The following is a 15,788-nucleotide window of genomic DNA, read 5'->3' as shown; positions in this document are numbered from 1 at the left end:
TAATGGTGTTCAGCTACTCGTTAAGACTGAAACTCCCCTTCTTCCCAATGTGCACTTGCCTTCAGTTTGTCATTCTCACTTTGGAGGGCAGCAACATGGGTTCCCAGTGTCTCAAATTTTGAGATCAAATTACTGTTTTTTCCATCTAGGGCACGAGTCATGTCCTGCATCATTTTACCTTTCTCACATGTCCATTTGTTTTGCATCTCCTCTTGCCATTTCTTCATTTCATCTTGCATTTGGGCTCGGAGGTTTGAGAGCTCCTCTTCTCTAGCCTCTCTCAGCTTCTTGCGTAGGCCTTCAATTTCTGTGTCTTGCATGTTACATATATCCTTGAGTGTTGATATGCAAGCCTTGGCGCTCGGGTCTTCTATTTTCTCCACTTTCGTCCAGATGAGGCTATACTTCCGGTCCTTATCTCCTCGTGTTTTCTGGTCAAGTGAGCTCTCCTTTGTCCCCATATAGCAGCCTTTCTTGGTCCTGTCTGCTAATCTTCTTGCAGGTACACGTACGGTGAAGGCTTGAAGGTGGTAAGCGGGCCTTGAGGTATTGAGGGGGCTGGCCACCAAGGTCAGCCTTGATGCCTAGCAGCTCAAGGCTGCTTCACAAGAAGCGCACAAGTGCTTCGGGGCCCCCTTATGGCGAGGCTGAGCAGCCCGCGGGGCTGCCTTGAAGCTCCGGGGCTAAGCTGCCCCTTGTATCCTGACAGCATGTCAGTCCTGCAACAAATGAAAGTGGGGGGGCTCCCACAGCAGCAGCCTGGAAGCTCCTTCGATGGTGGAGGGCTCCTATTGGATGTTGGAATATGGAAGCAAGAACTAGAACTAGAAACTGGAAATGAAATAACAAGATTGAAAGACAAGAAATACCTTGAGAAGAGTGTAGACAAGACACAAGCTAGACAGATAGATTGCAATGATGTGACCCATGAATATATGGGCCAAAGTACAAGACATAAAGCAAGAGTGCTTATGGGATAATTGTAGAAGTGCCACATGGCACACACTCAAGACATAAAGACTAGACTTAGACAAATGTAGACTAGGAAATAGTACACTTAGTGTGCACTTATCTCCAACACCCTCCTTAAGTGGACACTAGGAGTAAGACAGAAAGACAAGACTAGAAGACAGACATAAAGACTGATAGACAAGATAGAAAACATGACAGACAAAAGATCCTGAGACACCCCTCCTCAAGTGATATCCTCATATGGGTCCACAAGGGTAGGGACAAGATGGATCTAAAACATAGTCAGAGTGATAGACAAACAGACAGACGGACAAGACTAGATAGACAGAAGACTGACTGTAGACAAATAGAAAGACCAAGACACTAGAACCCCTTGACCTACATCATCGATGGTCAAGGTGGTAGACAAGACAGAGAAGTAATCCAAAAGCCCACTTCTCATCATGTGAGGAAGGAACAGCAGGATCAGCTGATGGAGATGTTGCAGCAACATGGGCTGAGGTAGATGCAGGGGCTGATGTAGAGGTTTTGGAGTAGCAGTCCCTCTCCCGGTGATTATCACGGCCACAAATGGTGCATGGATGAGCCTTGAAACAGTCCTTCTCCATATGATTAGTTTTGCCACAATGGGTGCACGGCTTTCTTACCTTAGAACTTCCTTTCTTTACTAAAAATGCAGTGTCAGTTACCTTTCGTTGTTGAGTTCTTTCTTCCTCTTGGAGAGCATTGATGATACCCTCAAGAGAAGGATTATTATAATACTTGAAGGTAGTGACAAGAGTAGCATAGGTGTCAGGTAAGCTTTTGAGAAGCACAGCAATAGCAATATCTTCGGAGATGGGAGACTTGACTGACGCAAGCTGAACCATAAGACTGCGAAGATAATTGACATGAGAGGCTATAGTAGCTCCTTCCTGCATATGTAGATCAAAGAATGAGATCATAAGTGCAATCTTAGAGTTTTTAGATCGGGCTCCAAAAAGGGTATCCAAAGTGATCCATGCTTGAGGAGCAGACTGTATGTCGGAGATGTGATGAATGTAATCATCTCCAAGGCCGAGCAATATGATAGCATAGGCTTTGTCGTTCTTGGCAATGACAACTTGCGCAGAGGGACCTTCGGGAGCAGCACGGTGAACAATGTCCCAAAGACCTTTCATAAGATGGCACTTGATTTTGATTTGCCAAGTATGAAAGTTGGACCCATTGAATTTGTCGATAGATATGAGAGAATGAGAGGAAGATGCCATGTGGGAAGGTCTTACCTCTTGCTAGGATGCAAGGGCAGTGTCTATTCCCTTACAATATTGCAGAAATAAATGAGAGGAGAGATCCAAGAAGCCGGTTCTCTCACCACTTTGTCAAGGCCATAGCATATGACAGCCCATCGAAGCAGGAGGAACCAGCAAAAAAGAGAGACTGCTCAGCAAACTTGAAAGAGGCAAAGCACAGTACCTTAATCCCAGGCAGAGGTAGAGGTGCAAAAAAGGGCGCAGTCCAGGAGGTCGAACAGATGGCGCAGATCTCCGTGAAGATGGAGCAGATTTCGAACAACAGCTGGAGAAGTCGACCTGTGCAAGTACGGATTCCGTACAGTCGTACGGACTGTACGGACGGACGGAGTACGGAGTACGGACGACATGCGGACGGAGGACGACGTACGGACGGCGCTGATCTGTACGGATAGCAGGTACGTTGATGCAGGAGCGATAGCAGAAGCGGGTGCAGGAGTGACAGCAGGACTGCGCAGATCTGGCGCTCAGATCTGGCAGAAATGGCGCTCAGATCTGTGGCTGAACTGCGCAGATCTGGCGCCCAGTGAGAGCTGGAAGCTTGGAAGCTGAAAGCTTAGTTGCAATAGAAGAGTGTAAGAGTACAACACAATGAAAGAAAGATAAGGTTTTGTCCTAGTGACAAAACCTTAGTAGTCACTAACCATAGTTAGTGAACTAACTACGGTTAGGGGAAAAAACCTCTTAAAGAGGGAAAAGTGCCCCTAACTAGCTTATTATATTACATTGGTCACTGCTGAATTATATCTATAATTCTAACAGACCCCTCCACTACCCGCTCGTGTCCAGATTCATTTTGACCGTACTCTTGACTCGATGTACGTGGGCCACCTGGCTTCTAAGCTTCCAGTACTACTTCGCGATGGGATGGACCTCGCGCATGCATCAAACACTCTTATATTGGTGATACATGATGTTGCAGCCAGATCCTTTCCCACGACATGATCTGCACGTGTCCTAGATGGGAGATGTTAGCCAAATCCTTTCCCACGACATGATCTGCACGTGTCCTAGATGAAAGATGTTGCAGCCACATCCTTTCCCACGACATGATCTGCACGTGTCCCAGATGGGAGGATGCCCCAAAATGCCTGGTTTGATGATGAGTGCAGAGAGATGAGAATCCATCTTACACGTGAGATAGCACTGGGACATGTGACTTCACTAGAGGCGCAACAGATCTCACGCCAAGTGACATGACGTAAGAAACGGGCTTTCCTCATGTGCAGGATGGATGAGGTGATCAGCTCCTTTCGTGGAGGAGACCCTACTACCGGATGGGGACTCTTATCAGAAGGAAAGACACCCATTCCCATCACAGATCCTAGTGAAAGGTACCATTGTAATGGGCAAGAAACTTACATTGCTGTCTCACTCACTGTGCTCTTGGGTGCAAAAGCATGGATGCAAAATGACAGGGTGGGTAGAGAGAGAGAGAGAGAGAGAACTTGTGAACATGCATAGAATACATCACATCACTGTTATTTAAGTACTACCTTTATTCTTATGTTTGGCATGGCAAGCACCAAATACCCATGGCATACAATTGTTCATTCTCCCTGTCTGGGTCCCATTAAAGTGCTACAACTGTAGAGCTCAGGCTATGCTAGCTACTCTTGCTCTAGGAATGAGGGAGCTGTAGGATGGGATAGGGAGAGGTTGTATTGCCTGCAGGGTCTGCTAAGGCATGATGAGACTTGCTAAAGAAGATGAAGAAGCTGCAACTGCTACTGAAGGATTAAGGGCTTCTGTAGAGGCTGTTATGCACCTAGATGCTAATCCTCAGATTAGTGCACTTAATCCAACAGGGTTAGGGGGCCCCTGGGACTAAGGGAAGTAGGCTAGTGTGGGACTAGAGGAATTGAACACTAGCAAAGGGACAATTGGCTATATTTAGCCAAATACAGCAGGATGCTCCTGTATATAAGAGTGGCCAAGGCTGTTGTGATGGTATCCACTGTGTACACACCAGTGGATGGTCTTGAGCCTACATTCCTTCCTTCTACATAGTGGATCATGAGATCCTGTGCGGATGGTTCCTTGGAAGTGGGTTCTGCTGGTATGAGACACCAGAGCTATAGGCTTGTGGGAGTCTGATCTCTAGCCAGTGAGTCACCTGCTAATTATCTTTGTGTTTTGCTGATTGCTGTTTGTTGTGCTGCTGGTTTGTTTGATCTCAGAAAGAACTAATAGAAGGCTGAGAGACTGGTTAGAACCAGCTCAGACTGCTATGGTGAGGCTTGGAACCAGTTCGTAGGCCCCTGTAGGAAGTTGTTTCGCTGAAACAGATGATTATTTTATTAATTGTTGAAGTTTAAACCCACCTGGGTTAATTACGATGCAGTGTTGGGTGTTACAAAAATAACAATATGATAGAATCTGCTATAGGAACTCACCTAGGTCATGGCCAGACCAAGGCTGAGTAATTGGACAGCCATTGTGCATTAATTGCTGTGGCGTAAAGCATTGTGCAATGGTTTCTGTAGGAGATGCAAACCTGCTGCCAGTTTTCGCTGGCATTATGGGGTTATTAATTGCTGGATAGTCACTGTGGTGACTTGCTTAAGGGTCTGTGTAGGAGGTCTCACACAGGTGAAGCCTGAAGGATTGCAAGTATGAGCAAACCTGACAGGGTGCTGTATTCAATCACAATTCTCCCTGTCAGGCTAATGGAGTGTCTATCAGCCACCAAAACAAACAAAAAACCTTCAATCAGCTTTTGGGAAATCTCACCAAAATCAGAGATTAATTTTGAAATCCTTGGCCCTGCTTTCTAAAAGCAAAAGGGCCAGGATGCTAACCAGCAATTACATGTCGCAAATCAGCAAACAGCCCATAGAAGGCAGCTAATCTATTGCAGACTGCAACGAAGCAAACAGCAGGACTATTAGCTGTTTAGGCAGCGAATTACATCTGCAGACTCTATCTTCCTCTCTCTTTCTGAGCCCAATACTTTTGTGCAGATTCTAGCCAACTCTCCCTCTCTATTCACTCATCTACTCACAGATTCCTTTCCACCCATGGCTAAAGGGACCCGCATGCACAAGGAAGATTCAGCCAGCATGCCTCTACTTGAAGAGCCTCGCAGGGAAGAACGTGGTGTAACAATTGAATGTGCAATTGTCAAACAGTCATGCAGCATGCTTTTATTCACAAAACCTAATAGCTTGTCAAGTCTTGGAACACAAACTTCCTCAGCATCATTTGTCATTGCAAAATTGATGTCTAAACAAGTCCCACGAGCAGCCTTGAGCAATGTGGTCAGCTTTCCAAGATATATACGAGTGGACATGGAGACTGAGCTGCTGGCATATCCAAGCTGAATTAAAAACCACTCAACCTGTTTGAGCTTTATAAGAATATAATCCAATTAACCTTCGCTTGTGCATTCTTAAAGCAAATGGAGATGTAATGTTAGTGAACAGCATTCAGCAATACAAGCTTCAGGCACAATGTATCACAGGACTAAAAGCACACCACACCTAATGACTAAAAAAGACCAACCTGTCGAGCCCAATGGCCAGGAGAAGGAGACATATTTTGATAGCTTGAAGATGAACGCCCACCATTATAGATGCTAGAACCTGAAAAGGACGGATGGGTCCTTCCAGGCGATCCATGATCACGCTGCCCCAGAGAGATTGAGCTCCCTAAGGGTGTGACTATACCTCCACTAGAGTTAGGAAGTGACCTTTCCTGATGCAAAGTGTTTCTGAGCCTTTGAGTCACCTGTATCAAAGCTTCCCGTGCAACTCTTATATCGCCTACAATCTGGGATCCATAAGGAGAAAAGGTCATTTCCAAACATTGGAAGAAACAGAACAGTGATTCTCATTACAAAATGTCACTAATCATTACCACCATAGTATAAATAGGATATTCAGATGCATATCACTAAAACATTCATTTGGCACAATGTAATATATATCTAGGTGAATTTAAGAACATGCCCAAATTCATCCTCTAACAACACAACACATAGTGCACTTTCAATCTCATGATAGTCACTCATAAGATTGAAAGCCATAAACTCCATACGCATAGCAGGGACTAGCTACTATGACATCCCCACTAACATCATCAACGCCCAACAGTGGGTCTAGACCATAGTATGAACATGTGCTCTCACATACAAATCCACACACCTGCACATACTTGAGCATCCACTTATACAAAGGTCTTCGTACTGAGTTTCTGTCACCACTCCAGAGGTGAAGGGCAGAGCACTTAAGGAAAAGGCTAACCAAAAGTAGTCCCACATTCTCTTCATTCGAGCTACAACTGACTATACAACTTCAATTTAGTCTCTCCCAGACGATGCATCACAGCATAATAATGCTTAGATAATCTAGCCGATAGGGCAATGCACAACTTAAGATAGAAAGAATTTATCGCAATATCAGCAAGCCGCAACATGGACCAAAACTTCACAAGTTCAAATTCGCATGTCCATTAGTACCGCAGAAGCATATATCTAGATGAATCAACCTAGTTATCAGTGATCACAGAAGAAAATGAATTCCATGATACATACCATGAAATATCTACTAGTGTGACAAGCATATTTGAGTGCTAAGCTAGTGATAAAGCAGCTAAAGCAGCATCACTACGAACTGGGCTTAAAATATTTTGCTGCCATCCCTTCTAAAGGAATGTTCCAATCCCTTGCACATGCATGAACTACACAGAGACCCAGAGATGAACGTTGGACTCAATCACAACCCAATTGCAGAGGACGGATAATGAGCTTCAATATTAGCATGAGCCACACCTGAACAAGCTCATCACTTGATAATGCGCACTTAGGCAGTTCGTCCTTTCCCAAAATGCGAATATTTGCACGCGTTGATCTCCTCATCTCTGCAATGACACTTCCACCTTTACCAAGAAGGCACCCCACCTGATTTGAAGGCACTAAAAGCCTTGAGGTAATCACTGCATCCTCATCTGGACCCAGATCTGCAATCCTACTTTGCACATGTAATAGAGCTTCCTGAGCAGGCGATATGTTATCCTCCGGATGCTGCAACAACAAACATCAATTTGAATGAGTGGGATGTCATGACACATGCCTTTAAATGGCAGCACAATCACACATGATTATGCAAGTAGATGATCAAAAAGCCCTTATCATTGATACACAACGCATCAAGCCATTCCACAGTGATCCATAAGTCTGCAAGACTAGGGAAGGTCACTACCAATGCAAGTAACAAAAATATAAAATCCAAAGGCCCAAAGAGGTTTATGCCAATTTTCAATATTTCAGACTTAAATACAAAGAGCACAGCATTAGAAAACTAGGATTTTCCATTGGCAACCAGTAGTCCAAGCAGCTCAATTCATCCCCTGCCTATGACAAGCAGTAACCCAGCCTCCTGCCTATGACAACCTCAGGGAGCCGGGCTGTCCTCATGTGTCCATGCAGACCTCTCTAGTCAGAATCCAGATGCACTCCTATGAAACTGGAGGGATTAACTACCTGTTTAATAGCTGAGGTGGTGCAGAACCTGATAGCTAAGGTAGCATACAAATTAGACGATCTTGGTAGCTGGTCCATAGAATCTGTATCAGAATAGAAGGGTGGTCAATGCCCTATATGGAGCCCCAAATGAGAAGGACAAAGGGGCTTCAAACCTGCAAATGGATTGCCGCTTTGGTGGCTCATCATTGGGCATGTGTAGACTGCCGCATGGGCAGAAAATGAGGCTGCCACACAGGTGGATACAGCTGGCTGCCACACGAGCAAAGCTGGCTGCTAGGCGCACCGCACTTGGGCAGCAGGCTGCCATGTAAGCCGCATAGCTGGCTGCATCATAGGCAGCAAGATGAACCTTCATACAAAGTTTGTTTGAAATGTGATAAAGTTGGTGTTCAATGCTAGTAGCAATTATTGTTAGAACTAACAGATTATGCATCTGATATGAACGCTTCTACATCCTCTCACTGCCACAAACTCAATGAGACATTTTGCTTTCAATACCAAATGCTTGGTCAACTCTGAAATCCAACCATCATCAGATTTGACCATCAATCTAAGGAGACAATTGGCAACAAGCAAAAGGCCATACTTGACACTAATCAGCTATTACAGAGAATTCTAGATGGGTGGACATCGCAAACGGGAGCCTATGACCTTTTTCGACCACTATTCTCGAGCACTAATAGCAAAGGGCCGGTAAGGCTCTCGACGTCAAAGTTCGAGGCATCCTCCACACACTTGTCACTCCCATTCGTGGCTTCCACCATGGGTGTCCAGGAGCATGGGATTGGCCTTGGTTGGGGGGCCCAAATCTTGGTCTAGGCACAGCCCGACCCAGGGTCGTTGACACTGCTCAGCCATACCGGGGGGAAGCATATATAGGGGCTCTTCCTCTCTTGTTTTCCATCAACTTTTTCAAGGTTTTCAGCCAGTAGTAGAGGCTTTTCCCTGAAATCTTGTGCAGCCTTCACTCTTTCTCTCTTGCCTTTCATGGCTAGAGACTTGTGTTGTGGAGAGGGCCTGATGCCAGCAAGCTGTAAAGTTTTTTTTTTGGGACAACTGTTTGGAACTGTTTAAAGAGGACAAGGAGGTATGAACTGTTTGGGAGTACAACAAAGGGTGATCTCTTTGAAGGGTGTTTTCAGACCTGAGAGGTGGTGTTTGTAAGGGCCATACTTCAGGTGCTTGAAGGTAGTGTCTGCTCCAAGCTTTCTTTATTGTCTTTTGCCAAAAGCCCTCTCCTCTTGTTACGTCAACCATTATCATGGAAGTCGTGGCTGGGTGGTGAATCGAGCAAAGCCCTTCTTGGTTTAGGTTGGTGTAACATTGGTATCACAGCAGCATGACGATTAAGAAAACAACCTGCACCCTCTTGAGTGACGAATGAGTCTTGATGGACCCTTCGAAGAAGCGTTGCATCAGTAACGCAAACCGGCCTGGAATGAAGTGAAGAGGCAGACGAGAATAGCTACGAAGCACAAGTGAATAATAGGACCCACCCTCGTTCGTATTCAATGGTCACCTGATCGCAGGCAAAAACTTGACAGGCATGGTAGACGGAGACGTGCAAGGTGCTTCCTAATATCACGAGCTCATGATTGCGGGCTTTGATGTCACATTAGTTGTGATTGATATGTAGCAAAGCGATGTGCAAATCTACATGTTCATTCGATGGCTGCTGGCAAACCACATGGCTACAATGCCGACTTCATGGTTGCCACACCGTTGAAAGTGAACCATTATTTATACACAAAGATGAAACGCCTTCGGCGTACAGCCGCTAACTGAAGAGAAGAGCATTAAGGCAAGCGGTGATGAATCTGTTTCTCCAATCGCAGCCGGTTACAACGCTCTGAGGCACAAGAAACTGTGAGGTTAAGAAGCAACTCGTGGTCGACAAAGTATACGCAGAAGGAAGAAGAGATAGAGCCATGTCATACCAAGGTTCATAAACCTTTGGAAATGCCACCTCATCACTGCCTTTTTACCCATCTCTCTATATCTTCTTTACCCCTTCCTTTTCTAAGACCCTTCGATTCCAAGGCGTCCATTTAGCCTTGCCAAATTCAAAGAAGAAGATCGAAGATCGAAGATCGGATCAAGGTAAAGTATAGCAAAGAGAGGGATCGAGTGTGAAAAACTGCTTGCGAAATAAAGAGAGCGAGATGATTTCGAAGGCCATAAAACAAATACCAGGGAAGTGGGCATTGCATTTTTCTCTCTAATATAAAGCTTTTTTGCTTTATATCTTCTTGGAAAAAATTTGCATTTCAAATGGCAACTCCAAAAAGAGATGAAATGGTTAGGGAGAGCGAGGAAAGGGCTAGAAAAGAAAAGGTTGTAGCTGGAGAGGAAATACATGAGGAAGTACAAAATGAAATTCAAGAGGATAACGTGGAAATGGAGAACATAGACTACGGTGATTAGGGAATTCTGTATACGGAATTCACTAAACTTGAAACTCGAACACAAAATATGAAAACACAGTTAAGAACTATTAGTGATACATTGAAAATCCTAGCTTAAGCCATAACCAAGTTAGCCAATTCTCAATCGGTAACTCCTATGGAAAAATCACCGACTCCTACCAATCAAGTTGAGAGCTCTACCTCTCGACCTAGAGAAACCTCTAGCATTCTTAGAGTTGAGAGCTCTACCTCTCGACCTAGAGAAACCTCTAGCATTCTTAGAACTTGAAACTACCAATTTTCAATGGGAAATAAAAGAAGCATAATAAAGATGCAATTAATATGTTCTTGCAAAAATGGTAAGACTTGCATCGACTGCCTCCCTATAATTCGCTATAAGAGGTTTTGTGAGAGGTCTCAAAGACACTTATAAGGTTGAGGTGAAAAGAAATTCTCCTAAATATAAGATGATACGATGGGAAAATCCAGAGTTAGAACTTCAGAACAAACAGATTTTGTTCCTAAGTTCAATAAATTTCCCAATTTGAAAAGAAAGAGGCACTTTAAGAAGGAGGTTCCTCAGGCACCACCTAAGAAACCTCAAACACAAATCCTCTCTTGAAGAAAGAGGATTATGAAAGAGCCAGACAGAAAAATCTTTGCTTCGAATGTTTAGGCAAAGACCATGCTACTTGAAACTGCCCTAAAAATAAACAAGTGGGAGCTAAAGCCTCAAATAGACCTCCATAAAAACAAGTACAAGCGTGCAGATGTTACCGCTTAATAATACTGAAAAGTACACTGAGGTAGAGGTCTACCATGAGGATAGCACCCACATGTGTTGTCTATCATCGGCAATCTAGCAGCCCACCTTTTGTCCTCATGAATTAATGAGGATGCATGGAAAAATAAAGGGGCAAAGGGTAAGAGTAATGGTCGATGATAGTGCAACACCTAATTTCTTAAACTACTCGTTAGTTAAGAGATGAAAATTGCCTTAGAGTCCAAGTGCCCATAAATATGTGGTCTCTTTGGCAAAGGGCAACGATAAAAAAGTTTGGGACACCCTGATAGCTGGTGTAGAGGTGGATATTCAAGACTATCAGGATGCCTTGGATTTCCAAATCATGCATTTCGATCGAGCAGATGTTGTGCTTAGTCGAGAGTGGTTGTATAGTCTTGGGCATAGCTTCTAGCGGAGTTCTCTAAATAACTCCATTATGTTTGAAAAAGAGGGTAGAGTCTTCCAAATTCAAGGAGAACATGATACGCCCAACTCTCCTCTTATATGTTCGATGGGATTGGAAAGACTACTACACCAAGAAGAATGCGAGGTATATCTCTGTGAACTTACTTTTATTTGTGATTTTAAATATCTTCTGCATCGAAAATAAGTAATATTGTTTTTTATAATGTTAAAAAGTATAAATCTTCTTTCAATGATTTAATGTTTGAATTAAAAGATATTTATCCGTCTGATTTGCCTGATGGTTTACCCCTGAGAGAGAAGTTGATCATAAAATAGATTTGATTCCTAGATCAACCCCCATATAGGCTTAGTCAAACGAAGGAACGTAAGGTCGAAAGACAATTAACCGAATACCTTAGGAAGGTCCAAATTCAACCAAGTAGCATAGTAATCCTGCAAGTGGGAGCAAAGGTCTCCTCAAAGTCAATGCCTTGTTGTTGGGCATACCCTTTTGCAACAAGACATGCTTTATGTCGATCTATGCTGCCATCAGATTTCTCAGTCTTGGAGGGATGGTCTACATAGAGCCCCAGCTCCCCACCGCTTGTACGGGATTAAGACATTTGTTCATTGATGACTAAAGCAAGTCATATGTGACAAGGTGAGCCATACAATTACCATGTTGGACCTCTTAAGATAAGAGTGTCAATTTGCAGCCCACTTGCGTCAATTGTGAATGGTCTATTTGAAAAGTATGATTTCAAATAATATGATTTTCTTCTTTTGAATAATCGCAATATTGGCCCATCAACACTAGCCTACCCAACGCAGATGAGAGCATAAGCGCCTATATTTAGTATTTGTAGGCCCACCGGATACCAATGGCATGCTTGCCAAGAGGTAGATCTACTAATTCCGATGTGTCATTTTTGGCAATAGATTTTAGCTCAGCTCTCATTGCATCCATCAAATCTTTGCTGTCAAAAGCATCTTTATGGCATAAAGGCTCTTCATTGCTAGCTGTAGCAAGGAGTGCAAACTCAAGAAAGTGACTATGCATCTGTCTATTCCCTGATCTTGTCCGGGCAGCAAGAGGTTGATCTTGTTTGCTGTCCCTCAATGTGTCAAGAAGCCATCTGGGAGCTTGCCTTTGCTATCTATTGACAACTCTTTCTTCAATCACTACATCATGAATATTGGGATCATTTTGTGCTAGAAGAGGAACCTGCAAATCAGCATGGGGTGCTGGTAGATCATTGTTTGTTGGAGGGCCTGTAGGAGGCTCATGTTGCTGGTCAAAGTCCCCTCCTGAGGGGAGAAGAGGTAACCAAGAGTCAAACGCATCAAACATGTCAACTTCTGGCTTTTTTGCAGTCCACAAGAGCAGAAGCTGAATGTTCAGCAAAGATTACATCTGTACTGACAATAATCTTCCCAGTATTTGGTTGGTACAACCGATACCCTATGCTCTCCTAGCTGTAACCAATGAATATGCATTTGATTGCCTTATCATCAAGCTTATGTCTCAGCTGAGGTGGTACATGTACATATGCAAGAGACCCAAAAACTCTCATGTGTGAAAGTGAAGGCTTAATGCCTTTCCATGCTTCATAAGGTGTAACAATCCTCAACGCCCTTGTAGGTGATCTATTCAGTACATAGTTGGCACACATCACTGCATCAAGCCAAAACTTATTGGGCAAGGACTTGGCCTTAAGCATGCATCTGGCCATCTCCATAGTGGACCTGTTCTTTCTTTCAGGAACTGGATTATGCTGAGTGTAAGTAGTAGTGCATGAGTAAACAATGCCCAAACTCCTGTGACATATACTCTCCCCCCCTATCTCTGTTAAGGGTGACAAGCTTGCATCCTGATTCATTTTCAACCATGTTCAGCCACCTCTGAAAGCATGAGAACACTTCAGATTTGGCTTTTAAAGCATATACCCAGCAATATCTTGTGAAGTCATCAATTAGAGTCATGAAATATTTGTACCCTCCAATGGCATTTGTCCTCATTGGGCCACAGACATCACTGTGCACTAGCTGCAATTTCCTCTGTGAGAATTTTGGACAATCCTTTTGAAAAGGAAACCGATGCATCTTACCCAAAAGATAACCCTCACACACATGTTTGGAAACTGTGTGAGTTTGAGGTACATCATTTGCCATGCCTTGTGAATGTAATTTGGCAAGAGCTCTATAATTTAGATGACCCATTCTCTCATGTCAAAGATGAGTTTCAGCAAGCTGTGAATCTGAAATAGCAAAAGCTTCAATAGAAAGTGCAGTTGAGTGATAATCAAGGTGATAAAGCCCCTTTTTCAAAGTGCCAGTGAGAACTATGGCATTGTCATCACGAAGATCATATACTAGGCATCTGTATCCATCAAAAATCACTCTGAAACCTGAGGTGGCAATTGCTGAAATTGAAATCAAGTTGACTTCAATTCCAAGGACAAAAAGAACATCTGTCAAAGTGACAGAATGGCTTGAAATGGATGTGAGCTGCACATCTCCAACTCCTTTTACTGCATAGGAAGCATTATTAGCACATGTGACAGTCCCCCCTCGAGATGCATTAGCCAAGGAATGAAACAACTGTCTGCAAGCTGACCGTACGGCAAATTACATGCAAGCGTACGACAGATTGTTTGCAATATACAGATGGTGTGCCGTACGATTATACGGTGTTGACGCAGGGTTGTACGACAGTACGTCAATGGAGCTACACTGGAAGAAAAAAGATGTCACATGTTGAAAAGTAGCAACGTCAACTCATCTGGATGCTCCAAGATGGCAATGCAAAGCATTGGGGGACAGCAAGCATGAGTAGGAGCCTGCTCTAATACCACTATAGGCTCAAGGAAGCAGGAGGTACAAACTTGCAGGAGGTTAGTGTAACACCTCTCTTCTTCCTTGATACCCCTTTCTCTTATCTTCCTTCAAGAGGTATCATACCAGCCTCTTCAAGAACATAAAGGTGTTGTCGAAGGCAAGCATTTGCTTGAAGCAAAGGGGGGCATTTGCTTGAAGCAATTGTTAGCATATGGGATGGTTGTGTAAATGCAAAAGACACACTACAAGACATATGCTTTCCAAAAGGACAAGGCTTATGATAGGCTAGAGTTAATCCAAACCCTTTAGGATATAGGATTAGGACCAACCTATGTTTCTTATGTAGGCTTCTCCTCACAAATGCCATAGCTAAAGTGTGTGAATGAAGAGATGACTCAGCCTTTCTCACTTAAAAGATCCATTAGTCTATGCCATAGCTGTTGATTCCCTGGGATGGCTCCTTCATGAGAAAGTTCAAGTATTCGCCTCAGCTGTCAGAGTGTCTGTACCAAGTTTGAGTCTGATTGAACTTCATTTGCCCATCCATCTGGCCAGAAATATGCTCCAGTAGGTGCAAATTATGGTTTTTCTCTACTTACAGACCCTAGTTTCCATTCTACAGCCTATCTTGATCTATTCTATTCTGTCTAACCGTAAATTGCAGCATACATTGATAATTGAGGCTTTAATGTTGGAAAATTGGGGCAGATACTCTGGATTTGAATTTCTCCAAGCAGTAACCTTTCAGTGTGCATATACAGTGGGATTCCCTGTTCAAACAGTGTAATTGAGTCTAAACAGTGTATCCAAACAGTTTCTCTGCACGTTGTTGTAATTAGGGTCTAAACCATGCTTCAAACAGTGATTTTTTGTTCAAAACAGTGTCCAGACAAAGTCTACTGCCCAAACACTTTCACACAGTTACAGACAGTGTTTTGAGTGCCAATTGACTTGGATCATAGTAATCTGCTCCTAATTCTAATGGCCCCAAGGAGATCTGGCTCTAGCTCTAGGAAGGGCAAGTCTACAAGGGATTGCAGACATGAAGGGAAGTATCAGGAGGCCCAGTTAATGAGCCAGGCTGAAGCATCGGCCCTTCAGGATGATGACTTGGACAGTGATCATGAGCCTATGGGAACATCTCAGAGAGTCCTTCCCCAAGTTCCCATCACCACTCACCAACGATGTCCCCTCACCACAAGGCCAAGCTAGATTTTGAAGGTTTCATGGCAAGAGCAAATGACGGACAAACAGAGAAAATTGATGCAGCAGCTTGTGGACCAGTAGCAAAAGTTATTTGGCCAATTAGGACAACTCAATTCAGTGTTGGAACTGTGGAAAGAGACTCCGAGGCCAAGTTTGACAATGCTTTCACTGAGTTAAGGACCATGAGAAGTGATGTGAACCTAGTGAGGAGTAGGGTTGAGCCAAAGGGTAAGAAGATTGCCAGGGATGATCCACCTAAGAGGCCTATGGATCTGGGACAGGCTGGATTAAACCCAAGTAGGAGTGAATTCATGGCTGAAGCTAGAAGGTCACATCCACAACAATCTCACCCTCATGGAATATAACTCAGTCAAGAGGTTCAGAATTTAGTCCAGCCCATG

At 43.7% G+C, this 15,788-nt stretch overlaps 1 protein-coding gene across 1 annotated transcript in view; it reads right to left on the bottom strand.

Moving 5' to 3' along the window:
* The window catches only part of LOC147881038 (RNA-binding KH domain-containing protein RCF3-like), a 44,059-nt gene that overhangs the window by 7,709 nt on the left and 20,562 nt on the right, over positions 1-15,788 (bottom strand). Inside the window, exons 4-5 of the mRNA XM_087402309.1 lie at positions 7,036-7,287; positions 5,769-6,035 (exon numbers count right to left, since the gene is read on the bottom strand). Of these exons, the coding sequence (XP_087258435.1) occupies positions 5,769-6,035; positions 7,036-7,287 (519 nt within the window). The remainder of the gene's footprint in view (positions 1-5,768; positions 6,036-7,035; positions 7,288-15,788) is intronic.

The sequence above is a fragment of the Dipteris shenzhenensis genome, chromosome 31, assembly GCF_047967505.1.
Source record: "Dipteris shenzhenensis isolate YYH24624 ecotype China chromosome 31, Dip_SZ_1.0, whole genome shotgun sequence".
NCBI classification, from domain to species: Eukaryota; Viridiplantae; Streptophyta; class Polypodiopsida; order Gleicheniales; family Dipteridaceae; genus Dipteris; species Dipteris shenzhenensis.
Note: the sequence above shows the minus strand (reverse complement) of the source record. Positions and strands in the feature narration are given on the sequence as shown.